The sequence below is a fragment of the Delphinapterus leucas genome, chromosome 16, assembly GCF_059928025.1.
Source record: "Delphinapterus leucas isolate spDelLeu-1000000601 "Yukka" chromosome 16, BTC_Dleu_Yukka2, whole genome shotgun sequence".
Classification (NCBI taxonomy): Eukaryota; Metazoa; Chordata; class Mammalia; order Artiodactyla; family Monodontidae; genus Delphinapterus; species Delphinapterus leucas.
In genome coordinates, this window is record NC_143144.1 from 77,634,465 (window position 1) to 77,654,065 (window position 19,601).

At 47.5% G+C, this 19,601-nt stretch overlaps 1 protein-coding gene across 4 annotated transcripts in view; it reads left to right on the forward strand.

Annotated features, from left to right (window-relative positions):
- Positions 1 to 19,601, forward strand: part of LOC149747339 (transforming acidic coiled-coil-containing protein 2-like) — a 107,126-nt gene that overhangs the window by 3,304 nt on the left and 84,221 nt on the right. For all 4 annotated transcript variants that reach the window (XM_089898267.1, XM_089898268.1, XM_089898269.1 and 1 more), the window contains exon 3: positions 14,297 to 14,409. In XM_089898267.1, coding sequence (XP_089754393.1) covers positions 14,297 to 14,409 — 113 coding nt within the window. The remainder of the gene's footprint in view (positions 1 to 14,296; positions 14,410 to 19,601) is intronic.

Consider the following 19,601-nt stretch of genomic DNA (forward strand, 5'->3'; position numbering starts at 1 on the left):
AAGCCCCCTAATTTTATAAACTATATAAAAACTAGTTTTAATTCTTGTCCTATGCTTTTGAAATTGACATATGAGAGTTTGGCACATTTTTCCTGGATTGTGCCCCCCACTCCGTCTACTTACCTACATGGATACATACCCTTCCCCCCAAAAAAAAGTCATGGGCCTGAAAAAGTGGTTTTAAAAATCTATAAATGTTGAGCAGATTAAATGTGAACTATCATTTCCACGTTAGGTAAGGTTTTCACAATTGAGGAATAGGCTTTGCTTGATTGTGTGTAATACTGAGATATTCAAATAAATTCAAATTTTATAGTTATCCATTTTAAGTTTGAGAGTTGCAATTCAATGCGCTGGTGAACAAAACTAGGGAAACACTTTCCCATTGATCTGAGACACAGTGGAAATTTTGGATTAATGGTATTGAGTTCTTTGAATGAGAAAATTCGAGGTAAAGCCAGCCTAAGGCAATTCCTTTTCCCTCTGCTTTTTTCTTCCCCACAATCTTCTTTCCTCCCGCAGGAAAACAGGAATCATCAAAAGAAAAGATGGCAAACTCCAATCTTTAGGGGCAGACAAGAAACAGTAATTGTGTTAAACAACTGGGTGGGAAAGTGTAGGGAGAGGTGGGAACTGTGGCACACAGAGGGGTCCTGTCCTACTGTCTAAAGGAAGCAGCCACCATCAACACCAGCTGATGGCTGCCAAGTAGAAATGTGGGTCCAGTGTTACAAGACCTTTCCATTTCTTCAAGAGAAGTCAGAAACCCATATTTTTTTCCCCAAAAACCTTAAAGTTTTTAAAATTAAACTTTTTATCTTGAGATAATGGTTAGATTGGCATGTTGTTGGAAGAAATAATACAGAGAGATCCCACGTACCCTTTACCTAGTTTCCCCCAGGGGAAACATTTTGCAAAACTAGAGTACAAAATCACAACCCACAAACTGACATTGACACAGTCAAGATACAGAACATTTCCAGAGACAGTATTCCTTTTGTTGCCCTTATAGCCACACCCACCTCCCTCCGGTGCCCCGTTCCTAACCCCTGGCAATTTCTAATTCATTCTCTATCGCCATAGAGATGAGATAGAGAATGTTATACCATGTTATATAAATGCCATCATGCAGTAGGTGACCTTCTGGAATTGGCTTTTCTCACTCAGCATGATTTCCTCGAGATTCGTCCAGATGTTGCACGTGTCAATAGTTCATTCCTTTCTATTGCTGAGTCGTGTTCCCCGGCATAGATGTACTACAGTTCATTGAACCATCCGCTTAGTGAAGGACATCTGGGTTGTTTCCAGTTTGGGGCTATTACGAATAAAACTGTTATGGACATTTGTGTACAGGTTTTTTTGTGAACATAAGTTTTCATTTCTCTGACATAAAGCCCAAGAGTGTAGTTGCTGGATCGTATGGTAGTTGCATGTGTAGTTTTAAAAGGAACTGCCAGACTGTTTGCTGGAATCCCTGTACCATTTTACATTCCCACCAGCAGTGCATGAGGGCTCCAGCTTCTCTGCATTCTGGTCATCATTTGGTACTGTCACTATTTGGTGTTGCCATTCTGATGTGTGTGTTGTGACGTCTCATTATGGTTTTAGTTTGCATCTCCCTGATGATTAATGATGTTGAACATCTTTCACATGCTTATTGCTATCCGTATATTCGCTTTGGTGAAATATCTGTGCGTGCCTTTTGTTCATTTTCTAACTGGATTTTTCTTACTGTTGATCTTGAGAATTTTTATATAGTCTAGATACTAATCCTTTGTCAATTTGTGGTTTGCAAGTATTTTCTCCCATTGGTAGCTTGTCTTTTCATCCTCTTAACAGGGTCTTTTACAGAAAAGTTTCTACCAGGTACAATATATCAGTTTTTCTTTTTATAGATAGTGCTTTTTGTATCTTCCCTAAGTTGAGAACTCCTACCTGAATACAGACAATAAAGTAGGTTATATTTTCTCTCTATTACCTATACTAAACCACACTGTCCAGAATTGAAGGCCAGTTTATTTAGGATAGATGCACAGAAATGGAATTGGCACATCAAATGGATGGTAAGTATTTTTGAAAGGCTCTTGCTATATATCTATATCTATATACGAAATGCTTTCCAGAAAGGCGATGACAATTTATATGTCTCTCATCAGGATATGAGAGCCCATCTCACTATATCCTTTCAAGCAATGGATATTTTAGTGTCTCAGATCTTTATTGATTAGAAAGGTAAAAATACATAAAGATTTAAAAACTCTCGCCCTACTATACCTTACGCCCATTTCTCATCTCCTGCCAGCTCCCAACCCTAGCCTCCCTCCCCAGACCCCCCCACCCCGACTCCTGGAGCAGACAGGAGAGGTTTTCCCGGCACCACAATTTTTCACATCTCCAACCTCAGCCAAACATGACCCAGTGGGACATCACGGGAGTGCCTTTAGGATTCCAGGATCAGAACAAGGTTTGCCTTCCTTGGAGAAACAAATGGAAATGAAGCACAAGTACGTTTGGCTGTAGGACTCAGGGTCCCCCACGGGGCTGAGGGTCCAAACCTGTCTTTCCACCGTCTCCTGGATATCTCTGCCTGGATGACCCACAGTCACCCTGAGCTCTTCAAACCTGAGCTCAACTGATCCTCTCCTTCTGTATTCCCCCTCTTGGGTACCATGCCCTATCCTACCATTCAAGACAGAAACCTGGGGGTCACCTCTAACTCCACGCATTCCCATTCTCCATATTTAATAAATCACTCTATGATTGATTGATTGATTGATCGATTAATGGACTGGCCGTTTAGCTTTCCAAATTTCTGTTTAATCAGGACTGTTTTCAGTTGTGAGAGACAGAAGCCCATCTCCAATGGCCACAAGCAGAAAAGGGGCTCGTCTGGTTTATAGAATTGAGAAGTCCGCGGAGAGGGTTTAGCTGTAGTAAGTTACTGAGTCCAAAGGGTCAAAAGATGACACTGGAGATCTCTCCTCCCCGGATGTCGCTCTGCTTTCCTCCATGATGCCCTAGTCCTTAGGGAGGTGCCTCCAGGCCCACAGGCAGCTCCACGCTTCTTCCAGCTAATGGTCCGGCCTCTGATTAGCTCTCTCTAAGGAATCTGATGGGCCCTGATCTGTCATGTGCCCTCTCTTGAATCAATCACTGTGTCCCCAAATGTGGGACACTTTGATTAGCCAGCCTGAGCCACATCCCCATACCTGTAGGGGAAAGGTGGGCCCTGGGTGATGACGGTCCCATCAGTATGGCTTTAGAGCACTTTCTCAAAAGACAAAAATGTAGCACATATCCATGAAGTTTTTTCTTACAGCTTTTTTCCTCCACACCCCCATTGTCACAGCCCTATTACCCCACACCTGGCTCACTGCAGACACCTGCAAACTAGTCTCTTTGCCTCCACCCCCTCCCCCATCCCACCCACGCTCCCAGCCCTCTCTCTCAGAAGCTTTTTCTCTGCGAAGATGCACTTGGAGGTGCCTGCAACCTGCCTACAAGTGAACTCTTGGAAGGAAAGGTGCAGGTCTGAATGAACCTCTGTTCACAGATTAAGGACCAGGTGTTGAGAACCAGCCATGTCACTGGTGCAAAGGATGAGAGACAAGCCTGCCGAGTCCTGGCCCTTGCCTCCTTCGTACACCCTCAGGCTTCAGGTTCCTCTCCCTCTGTTGTCTGATTTCCCCTGGGTAGCCGTGGGGGGGGGGGGGGGGTAGGAGCACCCCCAGCAGGTTAGGCTCTCGCTCTGGTACTCGGGGGGATACAGTTCACTGTGGCCTGTCCTAACAGCAAGACACTTTGCTTTCAGCAAGAGGACTCCGGCTTGAATAACATCATCCTTTGGCCTCCAAACCCTGAACCTCTGCAGGTACTGGGAGACGTGCTGTGCGTGGCTTGCTGTCAGCCCCCTTCCTACCTTCTAGATGGTTGCAGGCTTTTGGAGTGTGCTGTGTTTGTTTGCATTTTTAGTTTTTCTCCTCTTCCTCCTTCTCCCATCGCCTCCTCCCAGCCACCTCAAATAAGTGATAAAACAGTAGAAATCTGCAATATATGTTTGGATTTTTAAAACTAACATTTTGGTGTGTCTACCCAAGACCTGGCTCGTTTGATATGCTTTGAGATGCTGAATAAGGCTTATGTTCTCAAGGTAACGCAGCTGCTAATACTTACCTTTCCAAACATTTCTACTTTGATTTCCTTTGTCCTGGACGGAAGCTGAGCATGGGATGGCGGCCCCCGCCCCGCCCCCGCCGCCGTCGCCACCAGTGGGCAAAACTGATCTGTTGTAAGGAAGATTGATTTCCCAAGCGCCGCCAGTGTCATTGTGCATAACGCAGCTGGCTGTGAGTCCCCTAGTTTTAGCCCTGCTCAAAGTGTTTGCTGTCGGTTGGACAGGAGGGCAAATTGGGAGCTATGCATCCCTTTCATGGAGATGTTTCCTGGAGACAACGTCAAGGTTGGTGTGTGCTGTTGGTGTGGTCAGGGTGAGGCAATAAAGTGTGACTTGCTGTGAAATCCTGGCACACCCAGGAGGAAGAGGAGTGTCAGTCACCCACGATGTGTTCCTCGCCTTAAGAAAAGAGCGGCTCCACCCCAAGGGTGGCTGCCAGAAGGTCTGCTTGGTGCTGTTGATGAAAATACTCAAAACAATCAATAATAAGAATAGAAAAGAGTTTTATTTGAGCCAAACTGAGGACTATAGCCCAGAAGCCAGCTTCTCAGATTACTCTGAGAAAGTACTCCGGAGAGTTTTCAGCAGGGGAATGATATGAACTGAGAGGGTTGTGATTGCTTTGTTGAGAATGGTCTTTAGGGGGCAGGGGGCAGAGGTAGAGGAGGGACATTAGTTAAGATGCTATTTAGAAGTCAAAAGATAGATGATTATGGCTTGGAATGAGGTGGCAGGGAAGGGGGTTCCTGGACTGGGGATATATTTTGAAGGCAGAGAGAAGAGACTTAATGATGGATTGAATTTGGTGGTAGGGAAAAGAGCAGACTCAAGAATGAACCCTAGGTGTTGGGCCTGAGCCACTGAGTAGATGGGAATGTCATTTCCTGAGATGGGGAGGATTTGAGGAGGGGAAAATTTAGGGGGAAGGGAGAGAATCAAAGGTTCTGGTTTGGTCATAAAATCTGAATGCCTATTGGGAGCTGCAATGAAGAAATCTAATAGGTATTTAGATACACAACAGATGGGACTTGAGATGTATATTTGAGTCATCAGCACAGGTATTTAAACCCATGTGACTGGATGAGACCACCTGGGAGAGAGTAAGAGAGTTGGAAAAGGGGACCCAGGTCTAATTCCTGAGACGCTGCAACATTTAGACATAAGCCCAGGGGGAAGTGCGGGAAAATCTTTGAAGGAGTTGGAGCTGGCTGAAGACAAGGGAAAATGAGGGACCTAAGAGATCATGAGAGTATCAAGAAACAGAGAGTGTACAGTGGCATCAGGTGCTCCTGGGAAATAAGGAGCAGACACCTGTCCACCGATTTGACAATATGGCAGCCTTTGGTGACCAGGAAAACTTCATATTGCCCTGCAGGCCCCTGACAAGCACAGTTGCGGTGGAATAACAGTGACGCAGGTTGCATGGGGAAGGAATGATGAGGGAAATGGAGATAAGGAAGTAGAGAGAGGTGTGTACATCATCCAAGAAGTTTTCCTAAGAAAGGGAGCAGAATATTGGGACAGTAGCTAGTGGAGAGAGTTGCATGGAAGCTTTAATTAAAGACTGAAGATACTAGATGCCTGCTTGGTGATGGGCTTGAGGGAGAGAGGCAGGGAATCATTGGAAGACGGATGAGAGAAGGGTCAACTGAGGGAAGGCTGACCTTGAACGTTTGCGAGGGAATGGGATTGGAGCAGAAGTGGGCTTAGAGGAGAGACATTTCCACCACTGTGGACTGGGGGAGGGAAGACAGAAGCTGATACACCTCAGAATCGAGAGGGGGGAGGGGGAGGAGTTGAGGGAGCTCTCTTCCCATGGCTGATAAGGGTGCAGAGAAAGGGGTGCATGTGTGCGGGGGTGGAAATGAGGTCAGATGAGGAAGGGGGTTACTAAGCATGGAAGTTGGGGGGATAACAGGTACTTGGGGAGACTGGACCCTGAAGCCAGGGTACGAGGCATGGTAGGACCTCGCTTCATAGTCTCTTGGCAGTGGGCCAGCAAATTAGCTTAACGATTTTTGCTTTTGAAATTTTTTGGCAGCAACTGGTTTGTCGAATTAATTAATGACCAATTTTACCTTAAGAAGTCAAGTTTAATAACACCACAATAGTCCTATATCTGGATCCTGCTGACAAGTCACAGTTATTTCTACTTTCATCAGCACAAACTCTATTTAAACTCTAAAATTTGGTAGTGTGGCCTTGGTTTCTTGTCTGTATTGCCAAGGGAAGAGGAGTCATTGAGGGGGAAATTCACACACGCAGGCTGGACCAACTCCATCCATTTATTGAAGGTTCCTTAGCGACTGAGGCCTTTTGACCTCAGACCCACCCCCTCGTGGATGCCTGTTGCTGCATGCTGGGTCCTACTTCTTACTCCTGCTGCTTCCCTCCACTGACTGACTCACTGAGGTCTCCTGGCAGGCAGGCTGCTCTCAGGGAGCACAGAGCAGCCTCAGTTACTAGAATGCACAGCTGTGACTCACAGCCTTTCCTTCCTGGTGACTTCTCTTCCTGAAGGCATCATATATGTTGGCTGCAAATGAGAAGAAAGTCCTATGTGTAACCAAGGCTGTGGAGGGTGACTGGCTTGTGCATGGGAGGGTACAGTCCAGTGAGAGGTCAGTAGACTAGCACTGAGCCAAGGGGAGCCTGAGCTGTCTCCGGGAGTGTCAGGGTCCTAGCTCGTGTGTCCTCTTTGGAACAGAGGTGGAGGTGACATAGTAACGAGAGGTTTCATGAGCTCTTTCTGGGGTTTCATGCATCGTGACTTGCATGGAAGGAGTTATGGTGAAATAAGGGCCGTTGTCAGCCCACATCCCCATCCTGAAAGTGGGCACGACAGTGGTTCAGTGTTCTTGCCTGAGTGCTCGGTTCTGGGTAGCCGTCCAGAGGGCACCTGAGCTCTGAGCACATAGATTCCAGAGCACAAGGGCAACACCCATCCTTCGGTGGCCGCTTTACCACCTCTGAACTTCCTCTTGGCCATTGGGTTGTCATGATACCCGTTTACGGCTCTGACAGTGTGGAGAGGGAAAGAAAGACAGTCAATCCTATTACTATAATGGCCTGACTTTAAAATACATGATCCTTAAAAAAAACTCTTTTAAAGCAATTCCATTGTCTTGACGTTTCTATAGTTTGAGTCCCGGGGTCGGGGGGTGGGGGGCGGGAAGGATCCTCAACTATTGAAAGTGTGGTCAATGCTGTGAAGCAAGAAGACAGACGCAAAGACACCTGACGTGGCACTGGGTGTCCGAGAAGGCGCTTTGGGGGAGCTGAAGGACGAGCAGGAAACCAGAGGGAGATCAGGACGACTGAGGGCAGGTCACTGGGCGCGGCGCCCCCTGCAGCTCGGACCTCATCAGGGCAGGTCTTTCTGGTTCCGGCTCAGTGTTAAAGAGACAGCTGGGCCTGAGGTTCGTTCCTGAAGGCGACCTCAGCACTGTGGTTTCAGACTGTGGACTTCTCTGACATCCAAGGGACAGAGGACCAGGAGGACAGGAGAATCTGTTCTGAGTGAGCCGTCCCTAGGCATGTTTCTGCAGGCTGAGGTCTGTAGAAAACCTTAGGCACTGTGTGATTTCATTTTGCTTCTAGATAAACGTCCCCTAAACATGTGCATAGGTTGTTTAAATCTACAAATGCTTGGGGTCCCAAGTTCAGCTTGGAGGTAGTTTCTCTATTTCCTGAGGAACCCAAGGAACTCAACATTACGACAGCCTTAGACCAGTGCCGGCAGAAACAGCATCCTCTAATGTTCTACAGGCAGTAGGTGGGCACCTGGGATGATTTAACTGTGTTTAATGAGAAAGAAATTGAACAAAGACAATTAAACAGCATGAACTCAATGCTGATAACAGTGGGGAGAGCTCCTTTATTATGACGTCTGATGGCGCAGCCCAGAGGGTTGATGCTCATTTTCGCTGGAGTGATTATCGAAGTTTGTGAACTGCCTGGCTCCACGTCTGGCCAGATGCATCTTCTGAAGAATTCTGATTAACTATTTTAGCTTTAAGCTGAGATGGGCACTGGGGCTCTTGGTTAATGAGTTTTTAATCGGTTTCTTCTCTATAATCATAATAACTAGAATATGTGAGTGTCCACTATGATCTAGCCTTGTACTTCACATGTATTATTTTATTTAACCTTCAAATCAACCTTGTAAATATGATCCCCCATTCTCCAGATATGAGACTAGAAGGCTTATGGCTGAATAAACACTAAAGCTTGGCTTTGAAACACTATACCTAGCTTCCTGCACCCTTATTCTTTTTCCTTTTTTTAACATCTTTGTTGGAGTATAATTGCTTTGCAATGTTGTGTTAGTTTCTGCTGTATAACAAAGTGAATCAGCTATACGTGTACCTATATCCCCATATCCCCTCCCTCTTCCTGCGCCCTTATTCTTGAATCAAGCCTCATGCTGCTTTAGCATGAAAATGAATAGCTGTAGAAAAATTCTAGAGGAGCAAAAAATAAGGTTTATATCTGCACTTCAAGAGCAATCAAGTAAAAGAAATCACAGGATGTTACAGGCCATCCTGACAACCCGTACTCTTTGAATATAGACTCTGCTCCATTTGGAGAGTTTTTTGCCATATTGACAATTTGCTCTTATCGCCCACTGAGGCAGGCAGGCCAGGGGTTGGGGTCCCCATTTTATAGACAAAGAAATAGGCTCCAGGGAATTCCCTGGCGGTCCAGTGGTTGGCACTTGGTGCTTTCATGGCTGTGGTCTGGGTTCAATCCCTGGTCAGGGAACTGAGATCCCACAAGCTACGAGGCGCGGCCAAAAGAAAACAAAAACAAAAAAGAGAAAGAAAAAATAAACAAGTAGGCTCCAAAAGGTGAAATGATTTGGGTTTTCTGAACTTATCCAGCCCCCTTTAAACCATATTGCTTCTAAAATATTAAATACATATAGGATGTTAATATTAAGCGGTGGTTTTGAAGTCTCAGAGGTTTTCCTTTCCCCACAAACTCCAGACGTCAGAACATGGCAACTCTGGCATCTCTGAGGTTCCTGGGTCCTTTGAGGGTAATTCCTACCACTTTCAATGCCGATGCTTTTGAGGAAGGGAAGGTAGATATCGTTTATTGAATGTTATCTCTCATTCATTCACTAAACTGTAAGTTCCATGAGGGTAGGAACCATGACTCTTTTATTCTAATTAAACCTTTTATTTGGGAATATTTTCAGATTTACAGAAAAGTTGCAAAGATAGTCCAGAGAATTCCCCTACCCCCAGCTTCCCCTAAAGTTAGTATCTTATACCATGTCTTTTAAAATCTTCTGTGTCAACCTAAAGCCTAGACTCAGCCCTTCCTGAACATGAGGCAGCATCACCCAAACCCCAGTGCAAACTCAATTCTCTTATTTTCTCCATCTTCTAAAGGAAGAGTGGGGCTTCAAACCCAGCTCTCACTGACTCCAAAGCTTGTTCATTTTTCCTACCACGTCGTACCACGTTACATGAGAAACCGTTCCATTTGGGGAAGCCTAAAATTCCACCTTGGAGCCTCCCCCTTCTTGGCCTGACAAAGCGCCTGTGAGGAGAGCTAGGGAGGTGAAGAAATGTTTGGGATGATCTAGCAGAACTGGCCTAAGCATTTGCCTTCCCTTGGCAGGGAGGGAGGGCAGCCCACTGGCCCGAGCACAGAGCATGTGTTCGTCCTCCGTGTTTGGCAGCCTGGTAGTTGTTTCTGAAATCCGACTCCTAATACCATGGGGATGACCTTTGGTCTACTTCCCATCATTCACCTGCAGTCACACTGCTCCCAAGAAGCTCATTCCAAGAGTGGGCGACTTGGCAAGGCACTCTGGGCCTGATCTAACCATGTTAATTAAATCTCTTTATTGGCATGACGGGTAAGCAGTGGTCTAGAGAGGTGGGGCACATTTAAGAGGTAAGGTCTGGGGAATTTTTCTTTTTTAATGAGGAAACACTTTAGCTCTTGATAAAGTGTATTCTCCAGGACTGGAAAGTTGCTGCAACTGTTTGAAAATTGCTTTAAAATAAACCCAGAGCTCTGGAGTATTCCTGAGCCAAAGAAGGACTGTTTGTTTACTCAAGCAATGGCAGCAAAGGAAAGATTTGAAGAAGCAATTTGAAAAGTCAGTTTGTCACGTGGAGGATTGCCAATTTTTTTTTCCAGGCTGCTATTTAGAAGTGTAAGGGGTAACTTTAGAAACGTACGCTGCTTGTAGCGACACCCGTTGACACTGCAGACCCCTTGGAATCCTGTAAACAACAGGGCTTAGTACTGTTGCTAGGATGGGGAAACTGGACGGGGTTGGTGGGGGGGGGGATGGTGGGGGGGTGGGGGTGGGGGGGTGGGGGGGTGGGGGGGTGGGGGTTGGGGGTGGGGGTGGACTCAAAGACACTGTAGGAAATGTGGCAGAAGCAAGAGCTCCAAGGACTGAGTGTGCTTCCCTCGATTTGCGGAAGTGGCTACCAGACTAAACGGGAATAATCTACTTTTCATACATTCAACAAGTATTTCTAGAATGCCTCTCTGTGCCAGGGCTATTCTAGGCATTGACTCTAGGCCTCTGTATCACATTGTTCATAAACGTCCAGTTGTTTCAGTTCCTCTGAGCGTGGCAGGAAGATGGCAGGAATCACAGGAAACTATTTCCACTGCTTGGTGAGGCAGCATAAAGTAGGGAGGGGTCAAGGGCACAGATTCTAGAGCCAAACCGTCTGGGTCCAAGTCCTGGCTTCACCACTTCCAAGCTGTGTGATTTCGGGCAAGTGGCTTAACCTCTCTGTGCTGTGATCTTATCAGTAAAATAGGATCGTTGTAAGAATTGAAGGAGTTTAGAAATATGTTAAACACTTAAAAGAATAGTACAGATTTCCCCAGCTACCTTCTATCTGAAAGTAGAGCATTCTTAGGAAACCTTTTGTAAGCTGAAATGGCTTAAAGCAAAGAAGCAATGACCTTAGGACATTTCTTGCTAATGGATGCACAGAATAAATTGAATAAAGCACAGACGCTCACAGGCACCTTTCAAAGCTATGGCGACTTGATGCTGTGATGCTGAGTGTGGTTCCCGGGGAAGGAGCTTGGCGGGGCCCCTCTTGCTGCTGCTGGGGGTTCTCGCTGCCTCCATACTGGCTTTGCTGCAAAACAAACGCTGAATGCTGTTTTTGCTTTTTGCCTCTTTTCATAAAAGCAAAAATCCTCTTGGGATCTCTTTTGGTTAGGGAAAACATGTACAGGTCTTTTGTAATAAAAAAATTACATAAAGCAAACATGAAAAGCAGCGGTTACCGGTACGTGGCACATAGAAAGTGTTTACAGTGATAAGTTTGCTACTATTGTTATACCAGAAAATGTGCTATGTAGGCATTGGGTGTCATTATTACCATGCAAAGAGTATTGGACTTCAAGGCCGGAGACCTGGCCAAGCCACTTAACCTTCTGTTTCTCATCTGAAAAAATGGAAAGCATTATTTTACCTGCCTGTCTAGCACACAGGGATTTTGTAAGACTCAGAGGATGTGAAATAACTTTGCAAAGTGCAGCGTGCCATTCCCATGGGTAGTACTATTGCCTTTATTTTGACTCCATCCAGGGATGTTTTTGCTGGAGAGAACTGCAGATTAGCTCTTTATTAGAAGGAGAGGTGGCCCTGAAAAGTGAGAAAGGTCTATCCTATTTCGTTCTTCAAAGACAAATCTGAGCCCTTGTTATACTTCCTTTGCCTGAGGAAGTTCAGCACGTGGTTCCCTCCCCCCTTTAGTCAGGGCAAAGATCTGCCCCCCTATTCCATCTGTTGTTTGCATCTGTCTGAGCTGTTAGACATGTCAGTGTCTTTCCAGAATTTCTTCACCTTGATCGTGGAATAAAGAGCAGGCGATTTATCTGTTAAATTATTTGCAGATAACGGGGTGATTGAAAGGGAAGCCTGGCTACAGAAGGTATCTGGAGCTGAGGCCTGCATGACAGTTAGACAAGTAGGAATTGGGTTACAATTTTAAAAATTCAGAACCCGGATATGAAAATGTCACTCACTCTGTTTTGTGATTCTGGAGTTATCGACGTAAAAATTGTAAACCATGAACCCCAAGGTAGTAATATTGTACAGATAAAGAACCTTCCTCGGAAGAGTCAGGAACACTTGGAGTTTGAATTACCCGTGATGTGAAGTTTGTACTGTCTTGATACCGCCCTAGAGGATGATTGCTGTCCTAGAGTCACAGATCAGGAGACTGAGGCCCACAGGACAGGGCAGCGGCGCTCGTTACAGGGAATGGTTCAGCCAGCATGGAGATCAAGCCAGCCTGGGGTCCGCAGGCCCCCCTTAGGTGAGGAATCAACCCCAGTTGTTTGCCTCCATTGAAGGCACAGAATAGAGATGCCTTTCCTTGGCTTTGGGGTCAGAGAGAATTAGGTCCATCCAGACTCCCCTGCTGTGTGATCTTGGCCAAATACTTAACCTCTCAAAGCCTCTGTTCTAAAACAGGGACACAAATAGCATCTTCCTCATCAGGTTGTGGTGAAGATCGAATAGAAAGCTCCTGGCCCAGCGCCTGGTACATGCTCAGTAAACAGGTGCTATCATTATTGTTGTGTTATTATTTTCCCCCCATTCTGTCTCAGCAAAAGTGAATGAAGATTTTTCTAATTGTGGTATTCCTGTTAGCACTGGAATATATGGGTCCCTGAGAGCTGAAGCATCTTTTATATTTTCCCTCTGGACACAGCTGGGTGAACACAAACAGTCAACTGTTCAGAGAAATGCACCAGGTGGGGAAGCATCTCATCTCGGCTTCTCTCTACCTGCTGACTCTGCTCTCCTGCTACAGGCTGCCAGCCTCCACAATGGCTAGGGACAGACTGCCGGTAACCCTTGCATTCATATTCTACAGAACCAGGCACCAGATTTCCGTCCCTCTTGTTCTTTGGGAGTCCTGAGGAAGGGCCTGTTCTTAATTTGAGTCTTGTGTGCATCCCGATAGGCAGGGGTGTGGAGCAGTAGGCTGGCGTTTCCGTGAGAACCTCAGGGACGGAGGGTATGCGTGGAACAGGTCTCTAGAAGAAGGCAGATCTGGCCCCAAAGAAAGATGTGTGTGTTGTTTCAGGGAGGGGGGTTCAGGAACACTGCTGGGAAGACAAATAAAAGACAACCGCGGGGCTTCCCTGGTGGCGCAGTGGTTGGGAGTCCGCCTGCCGATGCAGGGGACACGGGTTGGTGCCCTGGTCCGGGGGGATCCCACATGCCGCGGAGCGGCTGGGCCCGTGAGCCATGGCCGCTGAGCCTGCGCGTCCGGAGCCTGTGCTCCGCAACGGGAGAGGCCACAGCAGTGAGAGGCCCACGTACCGCAAAAAAAAAAAAAAAAAAAAAAAGACAACCACTGCTTTGGGGAATACTTCTGGGGGTTCCTAAAAGTCCTTTCCCCATTTCTGATATTTGTATCTGACTTAAATGAGCACAATTTAAATTGAGTTTTAAAAACATCTCATCTCTTTCTGTCCTGTGATTTGAAGTTTTGACTGTGCTCTAAATGTTTGCATCTTGGTTTAAAAAATCAACTGAACAGCAGACAAGCTTATTGCAGGGGTTTAAGAAAAGACGACCACCTCTCAGAACGGTCAGGACCTCAGTGAGGGGCCCTAAGGTTCCCAGGGTCCCTCATTTTCTTCCTTCAGTTTTTTTTTTTTTTTTCAGGTTTCCAGCTGAATTCTGGTGTGCAAAACCATGAGGCAGGGGAAGGAAGTGTGTTTTCATCTAGGCAGTGCCCCAGACGAGACACTTTAAGATCTCAGATTCAATATCCCACTTTCTCCAGGGAGCAGACGACCCCCAAGTATAATGTGTTTCCTAGTCTCAGTTTCTTACTAAAACAGTCAACCTACTCAGCTGGAAATCTCTGGTTTACTGTGTTTCTCCTCCATTGGGTGGGAGCGGGGGCCACGGTCGCTTTGCCCACCGTGTGTCCCCAAAGCCTTGCTCAGCGCCTGGTACAGAGTCGGTGCTCAGATGGGCGGTAAAGCAAACCAGAAACCCGGCCCTTGGAATGTCGTGGTCAGTGGACCATTGATAAAGTCTCTGTGTTTTCAAAGACTCTTGTTTGATTTCCTTTCCAATTTCTCTTTCTTGTCGCTCAGAGGACTTCTTTGGCTCGGAATCCAGGATCCGTGGAACGGCCTGGGAACGGTCAGAGTGCAGAAACGAAGCCGGAGGAGAAGCCCAGAAGCAATGACCGCAGAGATCTGCCCAGGTAGGACCAGGTCTGGAGGACTGACCCAGCCCAAGTCATGGCCAGCTCACTGCCTGTTCAGGGTTTGTTTTGCTCTATTTACTTTGGAAAATTTACCCTAAAATCCATGATGTGGTCCTTGGTGGTGAGGTGCTCCAGGCTGTGTTTCCTAGACCTCTTTGTGATTGCCTAGATGCATGATTGGAAAAGTAATGTTTTCCTGCCCAGGGATGAAATTAGTAATGATAGGCTTCCATTCCACAGCACGCCAGGTCTTTTGTCCCCATTGTCGGAATTTACAATAAACAAGATCAAGGCTGCCAAGGGGCTTAACAGGTGTGACTAATCTGTGGTAAAGTTGGGGTCTGTATTCTGGCAGGAAGCCGAGGTGGGCACCGGAGGATGAGACAGAGGATGCAGACAACAATCACTGAGTCTCAGGGAGACTGTGCATGAATTTCAGAAATCAACAAGGCCACACCGCCACAGTGGAATGTGGCCAGTGCAGGTGCGGCCCACTGGTCAGTAGTCCCTCATTTTGACCCGCAGTCAGGTCCTGATTTCCCCGCTAGGGCTATTGGGAAGGAATCCAATCGACTCTCCCCACGTAGTGTTCAGCAGCCACAGTTTTGGGGTCAGTCACAAGCAGAGGGCGAGCAGATGTGAACATTCTGTCCCCAGCACGGACACTGGTCAGGAACACTGGTGTCAATTAATAATTGCCTGTGGGTTCAGCACATGATCTGGTCAGAAAAACCCTCCTGAACAAATAAATTGAAGCCCAGCGTCTGGGAGGCTGCAGTTACAGGCCTTAAAGGAACAAATGAACAAAAGCTTCAAGGAGCAAAAATGCAAAATTGAGTGGTACACACCCCAGCCCCCAAATCCCCCATCATTGACTTCAGGTCTCAAACACTTTGCAATCACTTTTCACATCAAGAGTTTAAGCAATATTTTTTGCTTTGAGGGTCATGGGTGAGTAAGAGCGGCCCCTGGTGGCAGGAATTTCCACGCCGGCTGGTGTCATTTTCTGGCGGGGGGGGGGGGTCTTCAGTTAATGCGGTTTCCAGAGGAGAGGCTCTTTGAACCTCTTGGCATGAACATTGGATTTCTTTAGGGCAATGCTGATCCCTGGGGCAGAGGATTCTTTTTTGTGGAGAGAGGCACAGACTATGCCTTGAATGGCACCTTTGATCTCAATTCTTTGTAAAATGGGGGCTTCCTTTCCCTCCCAGAACCCCATGGCTGTTCCACCTTCATGCACTTTTCTATCAGGGTAGCAGGACAAAGGGTTTAATATTTGGCTCTAACTAGACTGGATGACAGTCTAAACTGGCTCCTGGTGATATGAATCTAATGATCTGGAATCCTACACAAGCGAAGTCACTGCTGGCTGAGACCCAAGGTCCAGCTCTTCCATCCCCATCCTTGTGAGGCTCTGGGATTCCTGGAGAGGTTTGGGAATTACTTGGGGCCGGTGTCCCAGCTGGCCTGGGGAGTAACAGCAGCTCAAAGTTCTTTCGTTTCTTGTTCCTCAGCTTAAATCAATTATCTTTCCCTTGAAGAAGAATTGTCTCTCATTGGCAGGCAAATTGCACATGAGGTGCCTTCTAAGAGCAAGTTCAAAAAAGCAACTTCCTGTTCACAGTTAAAAACATGATTCTCCTCCGTAAATGTGCCCATGTCTATTGTGCAAGGCCCTGCACTAACTAACTCAGAAACTAGCAAGAGGAGGCCGGGGAATCAGGATGTTTACAGGAAGAGAGAGCGAGCATGGGGTCCCCTGTGTGCTATTTCAGTGGGGCACGCCACCCTTGGCATCCACAACAATGATAGCATTTGACTAGGATTTGACGTTTATTTTGCAGACGGGCACTAGAAACTATGCCAAATGCTCTATGCCTGCAAAATAAAATTTTATTTTCTTTAAATCAGTTCATTTCTGATTCTGAGCCCTTACTTGGCCAGGCTGGCGGGAATGCCCATGTCAGCCATCCTCGGGAACCCCTCTCCTGACCTGGTGTATCGAGGCCATCATCTGTCCCCTCCTCACCCCATCACCACTGAGATGTCCACATCTCAGGCCACACTGTCTCTCCAGCCCTATGACTGTGCTGCTTTCACGATACACTTGGCACATGGGGTCTTTGGTGAGGCTGGGAGCCCATGGTGTTTCCCTTCAGTCCTCTGGGATCATCTCCCCCGTGAGCCTGAGGACACGCTCAGGAAGCAGGGAGGGAGTCCCAGACGTTCCCTACTTCCTAGGACCCTTCCATGCCCTCTCCTCATCATCGTAAAATGGGCTTGTGGTCTCCTTTTGCGTCAACCGATAGCCAGCATTTTCTCTTCAAAGGATGTACTACGGATTTTTACAAAAGATGGAAAGACCCATTGCCCTCAAACTGTTTCTGTTTTCTACTTGGAAAAGCTCCAGAGAGAGAACACAGAAAGGCCTGCAGTGGGCCTGCTGGACCGGAGGCAAGGGAAGAATAAAAGGAGAAAGGCACATGTTAATACTGCCAAAGATTGTCCCTCTGCGCAGGTGTGATCTCTACTCTCCAGAGGAGGAAACCGAGGCTTGGAGCACTATGCCATCAAAGCCCTAGTGGTAAAAAGTCCATCGTTTCCCCCTGGAAGCTCCTCTTCCCTCTGAATACACAAGAACAGGCTTCATACATCCCCAAAGAGGTCCAGTAGGGAGTCCCCTCAGTTTAGCTGCTTTGCTTTCCAGTTGCCACACGGTGTCGCTGTTGTAGCTTAGCCCTGCATTGGCCAAACCCGTGCAGAGGCTGGGCAGTGCCTCCCAGGTGCCCCGCCTTCCCGGTGCCCCACCCTGCGCAAGTCCCTGGGCTCCTGCGAGAGTATGACCCCGCCCTCCTCTGACAAGCTTCGCCCGAGTTTGCACCTCTTACTGCTCAGCGATGTCCACCCTTGAGCACAGCTGCCCTGGAAACTTGCGACTGGACTGGTTCCAGCTCCACTGTCCAGTCTCCCGGAGCCTTTCCCTCCTTGGATACCAACAGCCCTTGCCTTTTTTTTTTTTCAATAGATCTTTATTGGAGTATAATTGCTTCACAATACTGTGTCAGATTCTGTTGTACACCAAGGTGAATCAGCCATATGCATGCATGTGTCCCCATATCCCCTCCCCCTTGAGCCTCCCTCCCACCCTCCCTGTCCCACCCCTCTAGGTCATCACAAAGCACCGAGCCGCCGATGTCCCTGCGCTATGCTGCTGCTGCCCTTGCCTTTTAAACCCTCAGAACAAAATGGATCTTATCATACAACCTTTCCCCAGATAATGAAGCCATTAGGTTGCACCAGAGGAAATTGCTGTTTTTGTAGGTTAAAAAAATGTCAGAGAGGGTTTCCCTGGTGGCGCAAGTGGTTGAGAGTCCGCCTGCCGATGCAGGGGACACGGGTTCGTGCCCCGGTCCGGGAAGATCCCACATGCCGCGGAGCGCCTGGGCCCGTGAGCCATGGCCGCTGAGCCTGCGCGTTCGGAGCCTGTGCTCCGCAACGGGAGAGGCCACAACAGTGAAAGGCCCGCGTACCGCAAAAAAAAAAAAAAAAAAGTCAGATCGTGGCCATTTCCTGTGCTTCAATATCATACTTGCTCATTCTCTCAAGGAGGGTGCCAGGTGATATTTCAGAGATGACAGACTTTTCTCAGGGAGTGACCCTAAGTGATTCGTGGGTGAATTTCTGGCACCCTTGTCACTGAAGGAGGAGTGGAAACTCAACAGCCAAGAGTCTTAACTGTTCTCCACTGGCTGTCAGAGGGGAGCAGGCATCAGGATCACCTGCAAGGCTGGTTAATACACAGGTCGCTGGACCCGTCCTCTAGAGATTCTGACTTGGTAGGTCTGGGGCCAGGCCTGAGAATGAGAATTTCTGATGAGTTCCCAGGTGACGCTGATGCTGCTTTGCAGGGACCGCGCTTGAGAAGCACTGCATTATACCAGAGAGCTGTGTGAGTGCCATGGCTCCATGCTGTTGGGGTCCAGAGGAAGACGCCTTTGCTGGGGGCTGGGTTAGACGGGAGAGTCTCCCGGGGGTGGGGGTTGGGGGACTTGAACCAAAGGGGATGGCTGTAGAGGCCGTTCCAGGTAGGGGCAGAATTCCTGAATTGGACCTCTCTGGAGCAGAGCAGGAAGTGAGCCCAGGCCTGGTGGTGGATGTTCACTAAAAACAAGGTTGGAGAAGTGAGGCCAGGTTGAGAACTTGGAGGTCAGGGAAGGGACTGAGATTTTATCCTGCAGGTAACAGGAAGCTGGGGAAGTACTTTGTGGTTGGCTTGTTTGTATTTAAACAAGGGTTTATGAGGGAACTTAGAGCCTGAATTAATGTGCTGGAGCAGGTAGGCTGGAAGGACAGTAAGGGATGCTCTTGTAGTAGAAGGATGGTGGCTGGGAAATCACCCCAAGGTAGAACCTGTTACTGAACTGAACTCCGGTCCGCTTGCCCACGTGCAGCAAAGCCAATCTACTGACACTGGGTTGTGGTGAAGGAAAGTACAGTGTTTGTTGCAGGGCACCAAGCAAGGAGAACAGGCAGCTCATGCTCAAAAGCTCTAAACTCCCTGATGGCTTTCAGAGAAGGGTTTTTAAAGACAATATTAGGGGTAAGGGTTGCAGGGTGTCTGATCAGCTCATGAACATTTTTTTCGTTGGTTGGTGGTAAGGTAACAGGGTGATGTTTGTGGAATCTCAGTCATCAACCTTCTGGTTCCAACCAGTCTGGGGTCTACATGCTTGTGGTCAGCATGTAGTCACCAACCTCCACCAGGATATTGTTATTTATATCCCTTCAGGAGGAACCAGGAGTCCTGTGACTCTATTGTCCTAATCATTAACTTCTTGAGTCTGCTCTTTGGAACTCAGGGAAGGTCAAACAAGAAGTGGGGACAAGGGAGGGGCTTGTACCTTGGAAGGGCCCACAGGGTCCTCCTCAGTTTCAAACCTACAGAACCTGGGGATGGCCTGGGTGCAGGCAGAGGAGGTGGAGTCTAAGAAGATGCTAAGGTTCTGGACCAAGAACCCAAAAGAAAGGTCCAATATTAGAAACTGGGACGTCCAAAGTGAGAGCTGCTATAGGGAAACTGTGATCAGTTTTAGGCACATTGAAGGAAAGACCATCAAGCTTACTGGGAACCCTGCTGGTATGGTCTTTATGTAAGCTGACCCCTAGCATGGGGAGGAGTGACAGTTTAA